At 35.6% G+C, this 13,425-nt stretch overlaps 1 protein-coding gene across 2 annotated transcripts in view; it reads right to left on the minus strand.

Annotated features, from left to right (window-relative positions):
• Positions 1 to 13,425, minus strand: part of LOC126770942 (forkhead box protein K1) — a 56,645-nt gene continuing 43,220 nt past the window's right edge. Inside the window, exons 2-13 of one of the 2 annotated variants that reach the window (XM_050490561.1) lie at positions 11,870 to 12,030; positions 11,267 to 11,406; positions 10,565 to 10,659; positions 9,035 to 9,190; positions 8,743 to 8,898; positions 7,369 to 7,480; positions 6,202 to 6,310; positions 5,767 to 5,862; positions 5,319 to 5,421; positions 4,642 to 4,741; positions 4,403 to 4,455; positions 1 to 4,070 (exon numbers count right to left, since the gene is read on the minus strand). In XM_050490561.1, the coding sequence (XP_050346518.1) occupies positions 4,058 to 4,070; positions 4,403 to 4,455; positions 4,642 to 4,741; positions 5,319 to 5,421; positions 5,767 to 5,862; positions 6,202 to 6,310; positions 7,369 to 7,480; positions 8,743 to 8,898; positions 9,035 to 9,190; positions 10,565 to 10,659; positions 11,267 to 11,406; positions 11,870 to 12,030 (1,294 nt within the window). In that variant the 3' untranslated portion in view covers positions 1 to 4,057. The remainder of the gene's footprint in view (positions 4,071 to 4,402; positions 4,456 to 4,641; positions 4,742 to 5,318; positions 5,422 to 5,766; positions 5,863 to 6,201; positions 6,311 to 7,368; positions 7,481 to 8,742; positions 8,899 to 9,034; positions 9,191 to 10,564; positions 10,660 to 11,266; positions 11,407 to 11,869; positions 12,031 to 13,425) is intronic. The other variant, XM_050490562.1, reaches the window with a different exon arrangement.

The following is a 13,425-nucleotide window of genomic DNA, read 5'->3' on the forward strand; positions in this document are numbered from 1 at the left end:
AAAGGAGATAAAATACGTTTATTTCTTAAAATTTGTCAATAATAAATCGAGTACGGCGCCACGTCGCACCGAACATACGCAATGTACACAACAAAATTGTTTTACATACTATTATCCAACGGAGTCACGCGCATAAGCAACCTTAATACATTAGCGATAAAGTTGGTTTTACGATGTGACGTCTTACGTTAGACACCTATTAAGCATTTTAAATGCCTTATATCATATTGATAGTATATGTCACCGTTGCTGACTATATGACTACGGTTTCTCTATGGAGATGGATGTACAACAGACAAAACACAAAAATGAATTATAATTTTAATATTCATTTCGAAATTTAAAAAGATAGAATTTAATGTCTCAGATAAAATTTAAAAATTTAACTTTTTAAATTCAAGTTACATATTTGAATAAAGAAAAGGAACAAATAAAACGATACTTAAATACAGTGTTTCAATTAAAGAAAGTTTATATATAATCTGTCTTGTTTGTGTAGAGAGTATCATCTACCATATCTTTAGTCATGTAGCTAGCATCAGTGCGCGTTACATATATTATTTATACCCTACACTCGCTCCCTTGTCTTTAATGTGTTAAAATTAATCAGGAAATAAGAAATCACTGGACCTATTTGGATGAAACTAAGACGTTAACATCAAATAACTTCACAACTCATTTTTTTTTTAATACTCAAAATAAAATTTCACACTCATACACACAAACATACAATTATGTCATAGAACAGCATATTGACCTATCTAATATTACATCAATATCGGTCCATCCGTTTAAGACACTAAGGGGCAAAACGCATATCTAACATACACACAAAACAAATACATCCTAAATATATTAAACTCGCCGGCTAAGCCGGTTATGAGTAACCTTGGATCGCGTATATTCGAATAACGGGAGCGCTACAGATACAAACATTTCGTACTAAAGCCTCGGATATTTTACAATTTAAATGCTAAGTTTAAATTACTAAGTTATTTTCACGTTCGTGAATTATACTATTAATATAATGGTACCTTAGTGACACGACACGTACGAATAGGAAACAATTATTTAAATTATTTATAATTAAAAATGAAAACGTTAATAGCTTCCAAACTAACGACTCGAGCGCAGTTTCAATTCAGACACAAGTGGTGCTTTCGAAATATCATATGAAAATAAAATTTGGTTATAAAAATTGTGCTTACAGGGATGAAATATTTTTAATAGTATCTAAATATTAATTATACTTTCAGAAGAACGTTGTACATAGTTTTATTTATGTATAAATCGATTATTATATATTGATACATTCTAATAAAATATAAATCACTAAGGTTCCATCGTGTAGGCTATATGTATAAAATAGCGCTAAAATAAACATTAGTTTACAATTTTTCATTATTATAATATTAATTCTATATATGTAGATTTTTACACCAAAACCGTGAGTTTAATTTTAACGAAATACTTTGCTGGGATCATTATTAACTCGAAATGTTTTTTATAATAAATATTACAAGTGTTGCCAGTTTGATAAATGTTATACATAAATACTAGTCAGTGGCATTATTTAATCGTAGTTGAAATAAGCCTTATCGTCTTTAATTATAATATCATAGCGATTTATAAAAAAATGTGGTCGAAAACTATCCAAATATTTTTTGGGCATAGCAACACAAGATATAACATATTTCTATACAATGTTCTTAAAAACATTTTTATTATGTTCTAAAAAAACTCTATATAGAAAAAGTTAAAATTTGGTATTTCGATGGAACAACAACGATTTTATTTTATAATCCTCTTTGGTTTTTCACAAGAAAAACAAGGTCTGGAGACAAAATTTATTTACAAAATATTGTCTTCATAAAAGTGAAATAAATTATAGATTCCCTTTTTTTCATATTAACTTATTCATTTTCGTTAAGCTAGTTTGATCGTTATTCAAGTTAAAATAAGACTTAGAATCGAACTTAATATCTATGCACTATATTTTTACACTGTATTGCAAATAAAGAAATCATATTTTTGAAATAAGAATTATTCATAACGATTGCTTAAAAGGCATATTTCCGCCATTTTATTTTTTTATCTGTGACATATTCATACACGTCACAGTCATTTGACAGTTCATGTCATATAATTAGCTAGTTTAAACTGTATTTGTACAATACATTCGAAATTGTAAATTGTTCTATCTGGATTCAGCTAAATTCTATAAAGTAGATTCATATTAAAAGGTACCACAGCTTTCAGCATTAGGCGTAACGCCGGTGCCACACATGTGTTAACTGTTTAAAGGTCCACCAGTCCAACTGTCTCCGAACGTATACTATTTATTAAACGATATTTTAACATTAGAAAAGTATCGACGAAATTGTAAGTCGGGCAGCTTTCAAGTATACATGAGTCTTCTTAAAAAACTTTATTCCTTACGTTTGCTAACAAATTAAATGGGAGGCTAGACCATAAATCTTATAATAATAATAATACAATTAAAGGTTTTTTTTTAATTAGTTTTACAAACTGCTTCAGTGCTTAATTTGAGAATACGACGTACAATAAAAAATAAGCAGTTATCATGTCTTATCATTTGAGAGAGTTGACTATCGTCAACGATTTTCTTGTTTCTCTTATTGATATTTCAGTTGTTGGGAAACAAATATCGAAAATTTGTCCACGTAAAGCCTAGCCTACCCTTCATGTTACATGGCGCCGGAGTCACGCTTACTGCCAAGTACTATTAACATCAAATTGACGCCGTTTAAATTTTTTTTAAGAATTTATAAAAATCAGTGCAACGATTCAACAAAAACTGAACATTATCAAACATTTTTGTATTCCTCTAGTATGTTATCAACAATATCAATTACTTTAATAGATTGTACTTCATGAAATTCGTAATTTCACTTATAATCAAAGTCTTTACATTAAAAGTGGTTTATTTTAACGCGAGAGAAATTCTAACGAGTTTTATAAAACGACATTACATTCTTTTTAATTACTTTAATTTAATGACATACATGACGAAAGCAAACCGTTAAACAACAGGGTGTTCGAGAGGTCATTTTGTGTACAAACAGCAAAGATTTGAAAGCGCCGAAGCCGAAGGACACTTTTGTTAACAGACAAGTGAATACTAGCAATCAAGTTTCTTTAATATAATAATGGACTGCGTCATGCAGTAAATAATAATAATTAATATCTATATTTTCTATAAAACATCAATCAATTTTGAATAAGTTCGATAGTGTAGACTTTTTATATATGTTGTGTTTAAATAATAATCATTCCATTTACCGTCTCCTATGTATATGTATATTTTTTCAGTGACCATTATATGTGTTATATCTTATTATAGATGTATTAGTGCTTAATTGGCCAAATACTATATTACTAACACAATAAATTATATTGTATGATTGCACTTTGAAGAAAAAAATTACAGTACAGTGAGCCTCAAATGCACTGCAGTTATTTGTTTAGTACGATCTAAATTAAAGTCACATATTTGGACTTGATGTATCATTTTTAACTCTTAAAGAAAGCTTATGTTTTTAAAGTTCACTGTACAAAGTCACAGCACGCATGCAATGTATACAACAACAACAAAAAAAAAACCTCATCCGACGTCAAAACGTCAAGTCCACTTAAACGTAAATTAAACGAAAATAACGCAATATGCCTTACTTAGCGTGAAAATTAAAACCACTCGAAACGACACTTTATACTTAACACTTTAGGGTTCAAAATTAAAAATTCATCTCTTACGTCACTGTCTATTTATTGCTATAACACTGTCCCGCGCCATTTCGACCGATGTTTCGTTCTGATCTCGTCGACGTCCACCAATGAATATAATATATCGCGTTATAATAACGCATTCCGATTAGTCCGTTACTGGCCGATCGGTCGTCGCGTGATCAGCGCGCGCTCCGATTGGTCGGTTTCTGTGCAGTGCGAGACGCTAGTGTGCGTGCGGGCGCCGGGGTCGCGTGACGCGGACGTCGGGAGGCTCACGTGGCGGCGGGCCGTCAATACGAGCGCCGATCCTCTATATCCGATACCTAGACACACAAATTATTTTATTATTATTTGTAAGTTGTAAATTACTGATATTTTTTATAAAACAGGTAGGCGGACGAGCAAATGGGTCACCTGATGGTAAGTGGTCACCGCTTACATCGCCAATGCGCCACCAACCTTGGGAACTAAGATGTAATGTCCCTTGTGCCTGTAATTACACTGGCTCACTCACCCTTCAAACCGGAACACAATACTACCGAGTACTGCTGTTTTGCGGTAGAATATCTGATGAGGGTGTTACCTACCCAGACGAGCTCGCACAAAGTCCTACCACCAGTGGTACTGATGTTTCGGGTTTTAACAGCGATTATACCTTTTTATTTTGCCGGAGTTGCTTCGGCTGTGGTCACGAGTGGGAGGGTCCGGCTAAGGAAGACACGATCGCAGTTAAAACCGAAACATTATATTAAGTAAATCAATGCATACTGTTCTAATATTATAAAATTATAAATGTCAGCACAGTTCATTTGCAATATTTATTTTATTTCAGAATCAAAGGTCAAGGAAATTTTACATTAGTTTAAGATATCTAGTATCGGTCGCCGTACGTACGTGGTGGTGCTTGGTCCGCTTGTGCGGCGGGTCGTCGGGCGCCTCCTCGATGACGAGCTCCCCGCCCAGCGACGAGCAGCCCTCCTCGCCGCTGTAGTTGCTGCAAATATTTATGTACTGTTTTATATTCCATCTCTAGCCGCTAGAAGAGCAACGCTCTAAATTATACTACGAAACCAAGCTTCATTATATATATAATTTAATATTAATTTGTCTAATAACTTTATAATAATAATATCCTGGGACATTATTCACACACCAACCAACAAACCAGAACTGTCAGGAAACCAGACAACTGATATAATACTTTTATTTTGTTAATACATACTTGTATAGATAATTACACCCAGACTCAGGACAAACAGACATGTTCATGCACACAAATTTCTGTCCTGGGTGGGAATCGAGCCCACAACCTTTGGCGTGAAAGGCTAGTATCTACCAACCACGCCAACCGGCCCGTCAAATTTAATTACATATATATCTTTTATATTTACAAACAAACACAAACGAAGGACGAATCGCACAGTGATTACTATCCAGTAGTTGGCAGGCAGTGTGTACTTACAATAATATGATATATAATAATATGTATGTATAAAGATAATATATTTTTGTAATTACTCAATTCTATATAAGAAATTGATATGTGTATGTAGTGATAGGGGTATAGTTACGCGTAGTAGGGCTCGTGCTGGTGCAGCAGCAGGTTGGCGGCCTGCACTTCCTCCTCGGGGATGGTGACCAGTCCGCCGCCAGCCGCGCCCACCACGTACTTCTCTGTGACCACGAGCAATCCAGTTATAGTAACTACTAAGCTTGTGTGCGCACACACAAACAACAAAGTAAATGTAAAGACTTTGACTGGTGCCGAAAATACTACTCCAGTTTTCTTGTTGATAAAAATGGAGACACTGAGCCGGATTAAAATATTTTTATTTGTTATAATTACACATCCACTTTTCATCACGTGGGCTTACATCGATCTCTCTCTAAACAAAAGCTTGAAGCTTAACTGGAATATAGAGACGTTAGTAATTCCTCGATTACAATACTCGAGAAGTCTCCTAGCTATTTTAAATGTAAAAACACCTAAAAGAGTTTAAATAGAGTATCGCATATGACCTTCCCGCTCCCCGCCGGCGCCGTTGGTGACGACGGTGATCTGGTGCCCCGCCATCACCAGCCCGCTGCCGCCCGCGCCGAACGACACGCCGGCGCCTGCACAACGACACATCATTCCCAAGAACTCATATATATTTTTATGGAGTAGGAAGGCGGACGAGCATATGGGCCGCCTGATGGTAAGTGGTCACCAACGCCCTTAGACATTGGCATTATAAGAAATGTCAACCCTCGCTTACATAGCCAATGTGCCACCAACCTGTTTTGCGGTAGAATATCTGATGATGATGTGAAAATCACCACTCTTTTATATATTATAAAAGAGTAGTGATTTTCCAGCCGGTGGTTGTCGGTAAAATAAAATTCCGTGTGGAGTTTAACCATACCGAGAGCACACAAAAAGGAATAGATTACACGAATATAAAGGCAACCTACCGGGTGATCCCGGCGCGCTCTGGCTGACCCCACTCCGCTGAGGGAACAGGTACTGCGTCGACTGGCTGCTGTTACCGTTGTTGTTATTCAGCCGCTGTTGTCCGGCTTGCTGTAACAACACAAACACAAACACTGGTAAGTGTTCATATATTGAAATTCTAATTCTAACTTGAAATTTATATTTTATATATATTTATATATTTTCAAGTTTAACACATATTATCAAAGTTTATTTTTATCACAATAATAAAGCCGAGATGGCCTATAATTAGAACGCGTGAATCTTAATCGATGATCGTGGGTTCAAACCCGGGCAAGCACCACTGAATTTTCATTTGCTTAATTTGTGTTTTTAATTCATCTCGTGCTTGACGGTGAAGGAAAACATCGTGAGGAAACCTGCATGTGTCTAATTTCATTGAAATTCTGCCACATGTGTATTCTACCAATCCGCATTGGAGCAGCGTGGTGGAAAAAGCTCCAAACCTTCTCAGCAAAAGGGAGAGGAGGCCTTAGCCCAGCAGTGGTACTTTAACAGGCTATTACTGTATTGTACTGTGCAATATGAAGTAGATAGCAAAACAATTTACAGGCGAAGTCACAATAAAATAATTGAACTTTGTTATTTAAATTATAACCCGCGGTTGAGTATAAAATAAATCAATAAAAACTGATCGAGCTAGCTAGCGAGTTAAGCAATGTGTAATATTGACAATCGTCTTATGATGTTCTACTATTTTGGTGTGTGTACTCTTGTAGTGTTATAATTATCGAGCCGGTTGGCGTGGTTGGTAGACATTTGCCTTTCACGCCGAAGGTTGTGGGTTCGATTCCCACCCAGGACAGACATTTGTGTGCATGAACATGTCTGTTTGTCCCGAGTCTGGGTGTAATTATCTATACAAGTATATGTAGTATATCAGTTGTTTGGTTTATATAGTACAAGCTCTGTACAAGCTTAATTCGGGATCAGATGGCCGCGTGTGAAAAATGTCCCAGGATATTTATTATTATTTTATTATTACGTCAATATCACATACCAGTTTCTGACATGACATGACACGACCGTTTTCTGTGGTCGTGACGATAAAAATCAATTTATTAGAGAAGAAATAATTTCGATTGCGGAATCGATACAATACGACGCGACTTCTACGAGAACGTTACCTGCTGGTCGTGGTCCTCCCCGGTGAACAGGTCGGGGGTGGGCTCGCGCGACAGCTCCTCGGGCGTCACCAGCCCCGACACGCCCACCTGCGACGGAGACGTCGGCGCGCTCCTGCGGGCACGCGCGTACAGACGACACCACACGGACACACGACACGACACACAAATGACAATATCAATTTTATATATATTAAAGTAAATGTATATTTTATTATTGAATTTAATTAATTATTGTTAATTTTAAACCAATTTTTTATTTTCATCGTTTTATACATATATTAATATAGTTATTTTAATGTACAATTGGTGTGATCTGTATTTAATATTAATTACTTGTTAACAAATATATTTGCGTGCCTATCGTGGGCGAAATGTATTAGATACTTATAAAGAAATCATAACATCCGTAAATCTATGTTTCATGCGAATAAATTATTATTATTATTATATTATCGTTACAGACCCAAAATACAATAATCTGAATTTTTTTTCTGTCTATATAACTTAGCGAAGCTGCATAGCATTTACCCTTGTTCAGAATATAGTAAACTTTGAATTCGAAAAATAATAATTTTGCTAAGAAACCGTCAAAAAAAATAAGCAATTACAGAAAATAAGTTAGATGTGGATTCAAATGTTAGGAATTAAAATTAAATTTATTTTATTTATATATTAATTAAATTAAAATTATTTCAATAACCGTTCACTTATATAAGGACGAGATATATAGTGACATTAATCAAGCCAAATAATATACATATCCAATAGTCTATATCATTTTGTCAAAAAAAAATTACAACATTCCTCTGTCGTAGTGCTGATTTCTGACTTCTCTAACACCGGTATGTGACCTAGCTCAGGAGTCAGGGACTTATCTATCATTGTAATGATATAAACTGGAAATCCCTGAATAATTAAGCAATATTAATAAACAAATTACTAGAAAGTCCTGATGGAGTCTGGAGAGACACGTGAATGTTACTAATTGATTGCGGGTTCAAGTCCGGGCGAGCACCACTCGGTTGTCTTGTTCTTAATTTGCGTTTGTAATTCGTTTCAAGTTCGAAGCGGTGAAGGAAAACATCGTAAATGAAAGTTGCACGTGTCGTGTGAAATTCTGCCGCATTTGTATCCGAGGATTAAGCTCCACGTCATAGAGGTGATAACGGCTTTGTCCGCGTTGGACATTTATGGTCTTTTCTTCACATTACTAGAAAGTTCTTAAAAATACTGAATGTAATTTACCAAGCCGTATGTCAAAGACACTAATATATTAACTTAAGTTAAATAAGAAGGGACCCATGGCTTGTAACATTTTTATCAAAACATTTTAATGTAACATATATTATATAGTTAGCATGTAACTGGGTGTACCTTGAAGATAATCCAAACGGCGCTCGGAACTGAACGCCGCGTGGACGCCTGGGACGGAAGGCGAGCTCGATCAGCTTCCCCTCGCTCTGGGGATCGATGCGCCAGAAGCTACCCTTACCGGGCTCTTCTTGACTGCGTGGTACTTTAATAAAATACCTATAATCGAATTTATAGAACGATTAATTACACCGTAATAATGAGAGTTTCAATAAGAAATGGGCGATGATGAGGTTCATTTGCCAGGCTATATATAAATATAAAAAAGTGATCCATTTGTGTTAATCCAACTCACCGATTAAGCGAGAGATTGTGACGTATCGAGTTCTGCCAACCCTTGTCGGCGGTACGGTAGTACGGGTAGTGCTTCGTTATGTAGCTGTATATGCCGCTCAGCGTCAGCTGTTTATCTTGCGCAGAAGCGACCGCTTGCACGATCAGCTGGGCGTAGCTGTGAAAAACAAATTTTATATTATATATAAGACATAATAACAATAAGAGATTAAACGGATCCATTTAATAATATTATGCGTTCTAAAATTTGAAATCATGCTTTTATGACCTTTTGGAACGAAGTGCGTTATGAAATCAGCTGACGTCTGTATATACCATTAGCAACACTATGAAAACTATTTACTTTACTGCAACATCCTGCAAATTACATATACATTAAAATTTAATTAAATTAAAAAGTTTAATTATACTGAAGAACTGCTAGTTCCTCTCGTTAAGAGTCTACATTCCGAACCGTTTGGTAACTTTAAATTTCACTAGACAAGTGTATAAACTAACTTGAATAAAATATATTGTGATTTTGTGAGTACATGTGCAGTTGTAGTGTCTAATAAAGATATAATAATATAAAACAAAAGTATTTTTATATTATTAATTGTAATTTATAAATTGATGAGTAATAATTAACTCCAATCGTCAATATTAATATCAAATTAATTCCACGAGTCAGTCATTACTGAAATAAAATTAACAGATATCAATGTGATCTTTATAAATAGCTTTTCATTCCGAGCTTATGAACCTTAGGCCAGTCCATAAATAATGTTCTCAATACAGTTTCGCCTACCAGTTCAATTTATCTAGTGGCTTCATTTTATCTATCTTTTTCATTATGGAATAGGTAGGCGGACGAGCAAATGGGCCACCTGATGGTAATTGGTCACCAATACCCATAGACATTGGCATTGTGAGAAATGTTAATCATCGCTTACATCACCAATGCGCCACCAACCTTGGGAACTAAGATGTTATGTCCCTTGTGTCTGTAATTACACTGAACTAATAAAGAAATGAAATTAAAGAAATCGATTGTCGCTTGTCGTTGTCAATAATATGATGTATGTAAAAACATAAGAGAATTTTCTAGAAATTGTTGACGTACATTATTTTAATAGCAGGAACAATAAGTTAATTTTGTAGAGACTACACAGGATTAATTCTAAGGTTTTGGTTTTTACAACAGGTATTATTTAATAAATTCATCATAAATAGCAATAACTGTTGAAGAAAATAATAATCTCGCTGAGTTTTGTACGTTCTTCACAAATCTGAGGTGTTTCTTTCGGAATCGGTGATAAATTTTATACAATAAACAAGCAAGCAAGCTTATATATTTAACAAATAATTCGACTTTGACTTTGCAATAAGAAAACATTACTATTGCAACCACTCAAGATGCTCTTACTAACTTATTTCTTTTTTAATTTATATTTCTTATTAACAATATAAAAAAAACGAGCTACACTTACCTAATAATCGAATCGAAATATACTTTAATCAAGTTAACATTTGAATACTGTTATATTCATACCTGTATGGCGGTTTAGCATCGTCTCGGCCTTCGCGGTGCTCGCGCGCCTCTCGTGCGTCGCGGGCGCTGTACGCGGAGTCGGAAGCGGATGAACTCTGAAACACGTTCATTGAAACGTATATTCCTAGGGAACCATTCGTACCGTTTTAATTTTTGTAATGATAGTGTTATTCTAACCGATTTCGGTCAAGGCGGCGGTCAAGTACCGATGGGACGGCAGATCTGACATTAGCGAAAGAGTTCAGCCACATGACCTACGTGCTTTCTGAGGGACGGGAGTGTAAACGCTGTCAATTTGCAGAGTTCAAAATGACCTCGGGATTCATATTCCAGCTACAAAACCAATGAGTTTGTCAATTGGAAACTTAATATATATTTACACATGATACTGAAAAGGGTTCGCAATAATAAATATATGCGTCGTGCTTGACGGTGAAGGAAGACAACGCGAGGAAACCTGCATGTGTCTATTATCATTGAAATTGTGCCACATGTGTTCTACCAACCCGCATTGGAGCAGCGTGTAGGATTGTTCCAAACCTTCTCCTCAAAAGAGAGAGGAGGCCTTAGCCCAGCAGTGGGACATTAACAGGCTGTTACTGTACTGTACTGTACTGAATTAAGGGCCATATCTCATACAAGTAATTGCAGCTCAACCATAATATCGTTATATTACAGAGAAAGTCGAAATCCGACACTCACAGCGGTTCCATTAGAAGTTGGTCGTTGGTGTTCCGCTAAGACCGCGTATTGAGCGACCAGACCCAAGTCGGGATGCCGTCGCCCTGATGATCCAGCCCCTCGGGGAGATGTTGGACAGCTGTTTGTGGCGCTTATAGTACCTGAAAATTCAAGGTATTAAAATAAAATGTGCCTTCTTCTAAATTTATCTTTGTACTCTTCTTTATTTAAATATATTAAAAACGAGTGAGCAGTTCACTTTTTATGAATCAGTCGACCAACGTCGCCATATTACAAATGCGAAATTATTTACTTTAATTTCACTTCCAAAGATCCGATAACAACATCGCCGACATTCAAATCGCCATTTATTCACGAATCCATAATGAATAATATAGATGTATATTTGTCTTTACCGGTCCTATGATTGGAATAAGCTGTAGGTATAATAGGCTTTAGTAAGCTAACCAACAAGCTAGACCTTAATGACCATAAGCAATCATACGCAGGCATTTCTGCTTTTACAGAATACAAGTCATAATGCTTCCCAAAGCCCATGAATATCATAATTAATATTATTACCGTTGTCTCGTCTCGTTATCGATTTAATTGTAATCAACTCACCGGTAGGAGACGGCGCAGGGCTGCGACCGTCATTGTCCGTCGGTATCGAGATGCGGAGAGGAGGTAAGGGAGGACCAGAACTGCCCGCCCCTCCCCCGCTCTCCTCAACCAGCGACTGGAACTCTAACCGGATGTTTGTGGATGGAAAGCGTAGAGTGCATCTGAAATAAAGATAATAACGTATTAAAAACTGTTTAATGACATTACATTGAGTTCAATTTATACAGACATTAATTAATTATAAGAACAAAACATTATTGGTAACACTTTTTAAATATATAAGCCAAATACCACTGACTCCTCTCTGATCTCCGAAACTATAGAACCGACTACTTGAAATTTAGCATAGTTACTGTCTTCGAAGTCAACGCTCACTAAGAACGAATTTTACGGATATCCAACCTAAAGTCGGGACAAGTAGTTAGTATCTTAATAAGCCCTGAATTATGAACGATTTTCATGAATCTTGAACAGAAAATTAAATTCAAATGAGCTATAGCTAATATTATGATAGTAAACTATTAAAATATATAATATGTCTGAATCATATGATTTTTATAATTCAACAAATGTATATCACAAACTTTGATATTTTGTGACATTAACTTGACAGGACTAGAGAGAGGACAGGAGCGGTAGCACTATTGTAGATGTCAAACGAGAGTGTACAATAGAATACCCATCACTATAGAAATAGGTTAAAATTAGCTGACATCGATCAAACTGCGTCTTTATACATTGACGTTGATTCCATGAACTACAGTTACCACCATTGTGATTTCATATGATGGTTATGTCACACGACCGTAACGGGTTACACGTTACCGCCACAACGTAGCCAATACTTATCAAAAACGTATCAAGAAATACTTTTAAAACTAGAATATGCATGCTGTTTCGTCAATTCGACTGCCGTTATCATTACATATCCCCCCCCCCCCAAAAAACAAGAGGTTTAAAAGTTCCCACACACAGAAAACTAACTAACTAAGTAAATATATTACATATGTATATTATATACTAATACGATATTAATAATATCAGTTGCCATGTATTGGATTTATCCTTACCGAGATCGGGGATAATGCAAATAAGGCACCCGATCACAAACGTCCATAGACCTTGGCGCTGTAAGAAAAATTAATCATTCCTTACGTGCGCCAGTAACCTTGGAAACTAAGATGTTGTGTCCCCTGTGCCTGTATTTACATATACCGGAACATGATACTAAATATTGCTGTTTGGCGGTAGAATATTAAATTAATCAAATCATCAAGGTTATTTTATGATATCGAAAGTCTTTACACACGATTATACACTTGTGCGTTTTGACCAACATGAGTCAGTGTCAATCAATCTCGATTATTTCCTTCATCTTATTGTTATTAACCGCAGATTACTAGTTATTAGTTCAATTATCAACGTCACAAGGTTGTCTGAAACGAAATGAATAACAGTTTAACGGATAATTAAGAACTCACAACCAAATCCAGTTACGCTTTACGTCAGTTAAAGATATGTACGTGTAAAACTCCACAAATGAATAATAAAAAAGT

The sequence above is a fragment of the Nymphalis io genome, chromosome 9 (genome assembly GCF_905147045.1).
Source record: "Nymphalis io chromosome 9, ilAglIoxx1.1, whole genome shotgun sequence".
In the NCBI taxonomy this organism is placed as follows: domain Eukaryota; kingdom Metazoa; phylum Arthropoda; class Insecta; order Lepidoptera; family Nymphalidae; genus Nymphalis; species Nymphalis io.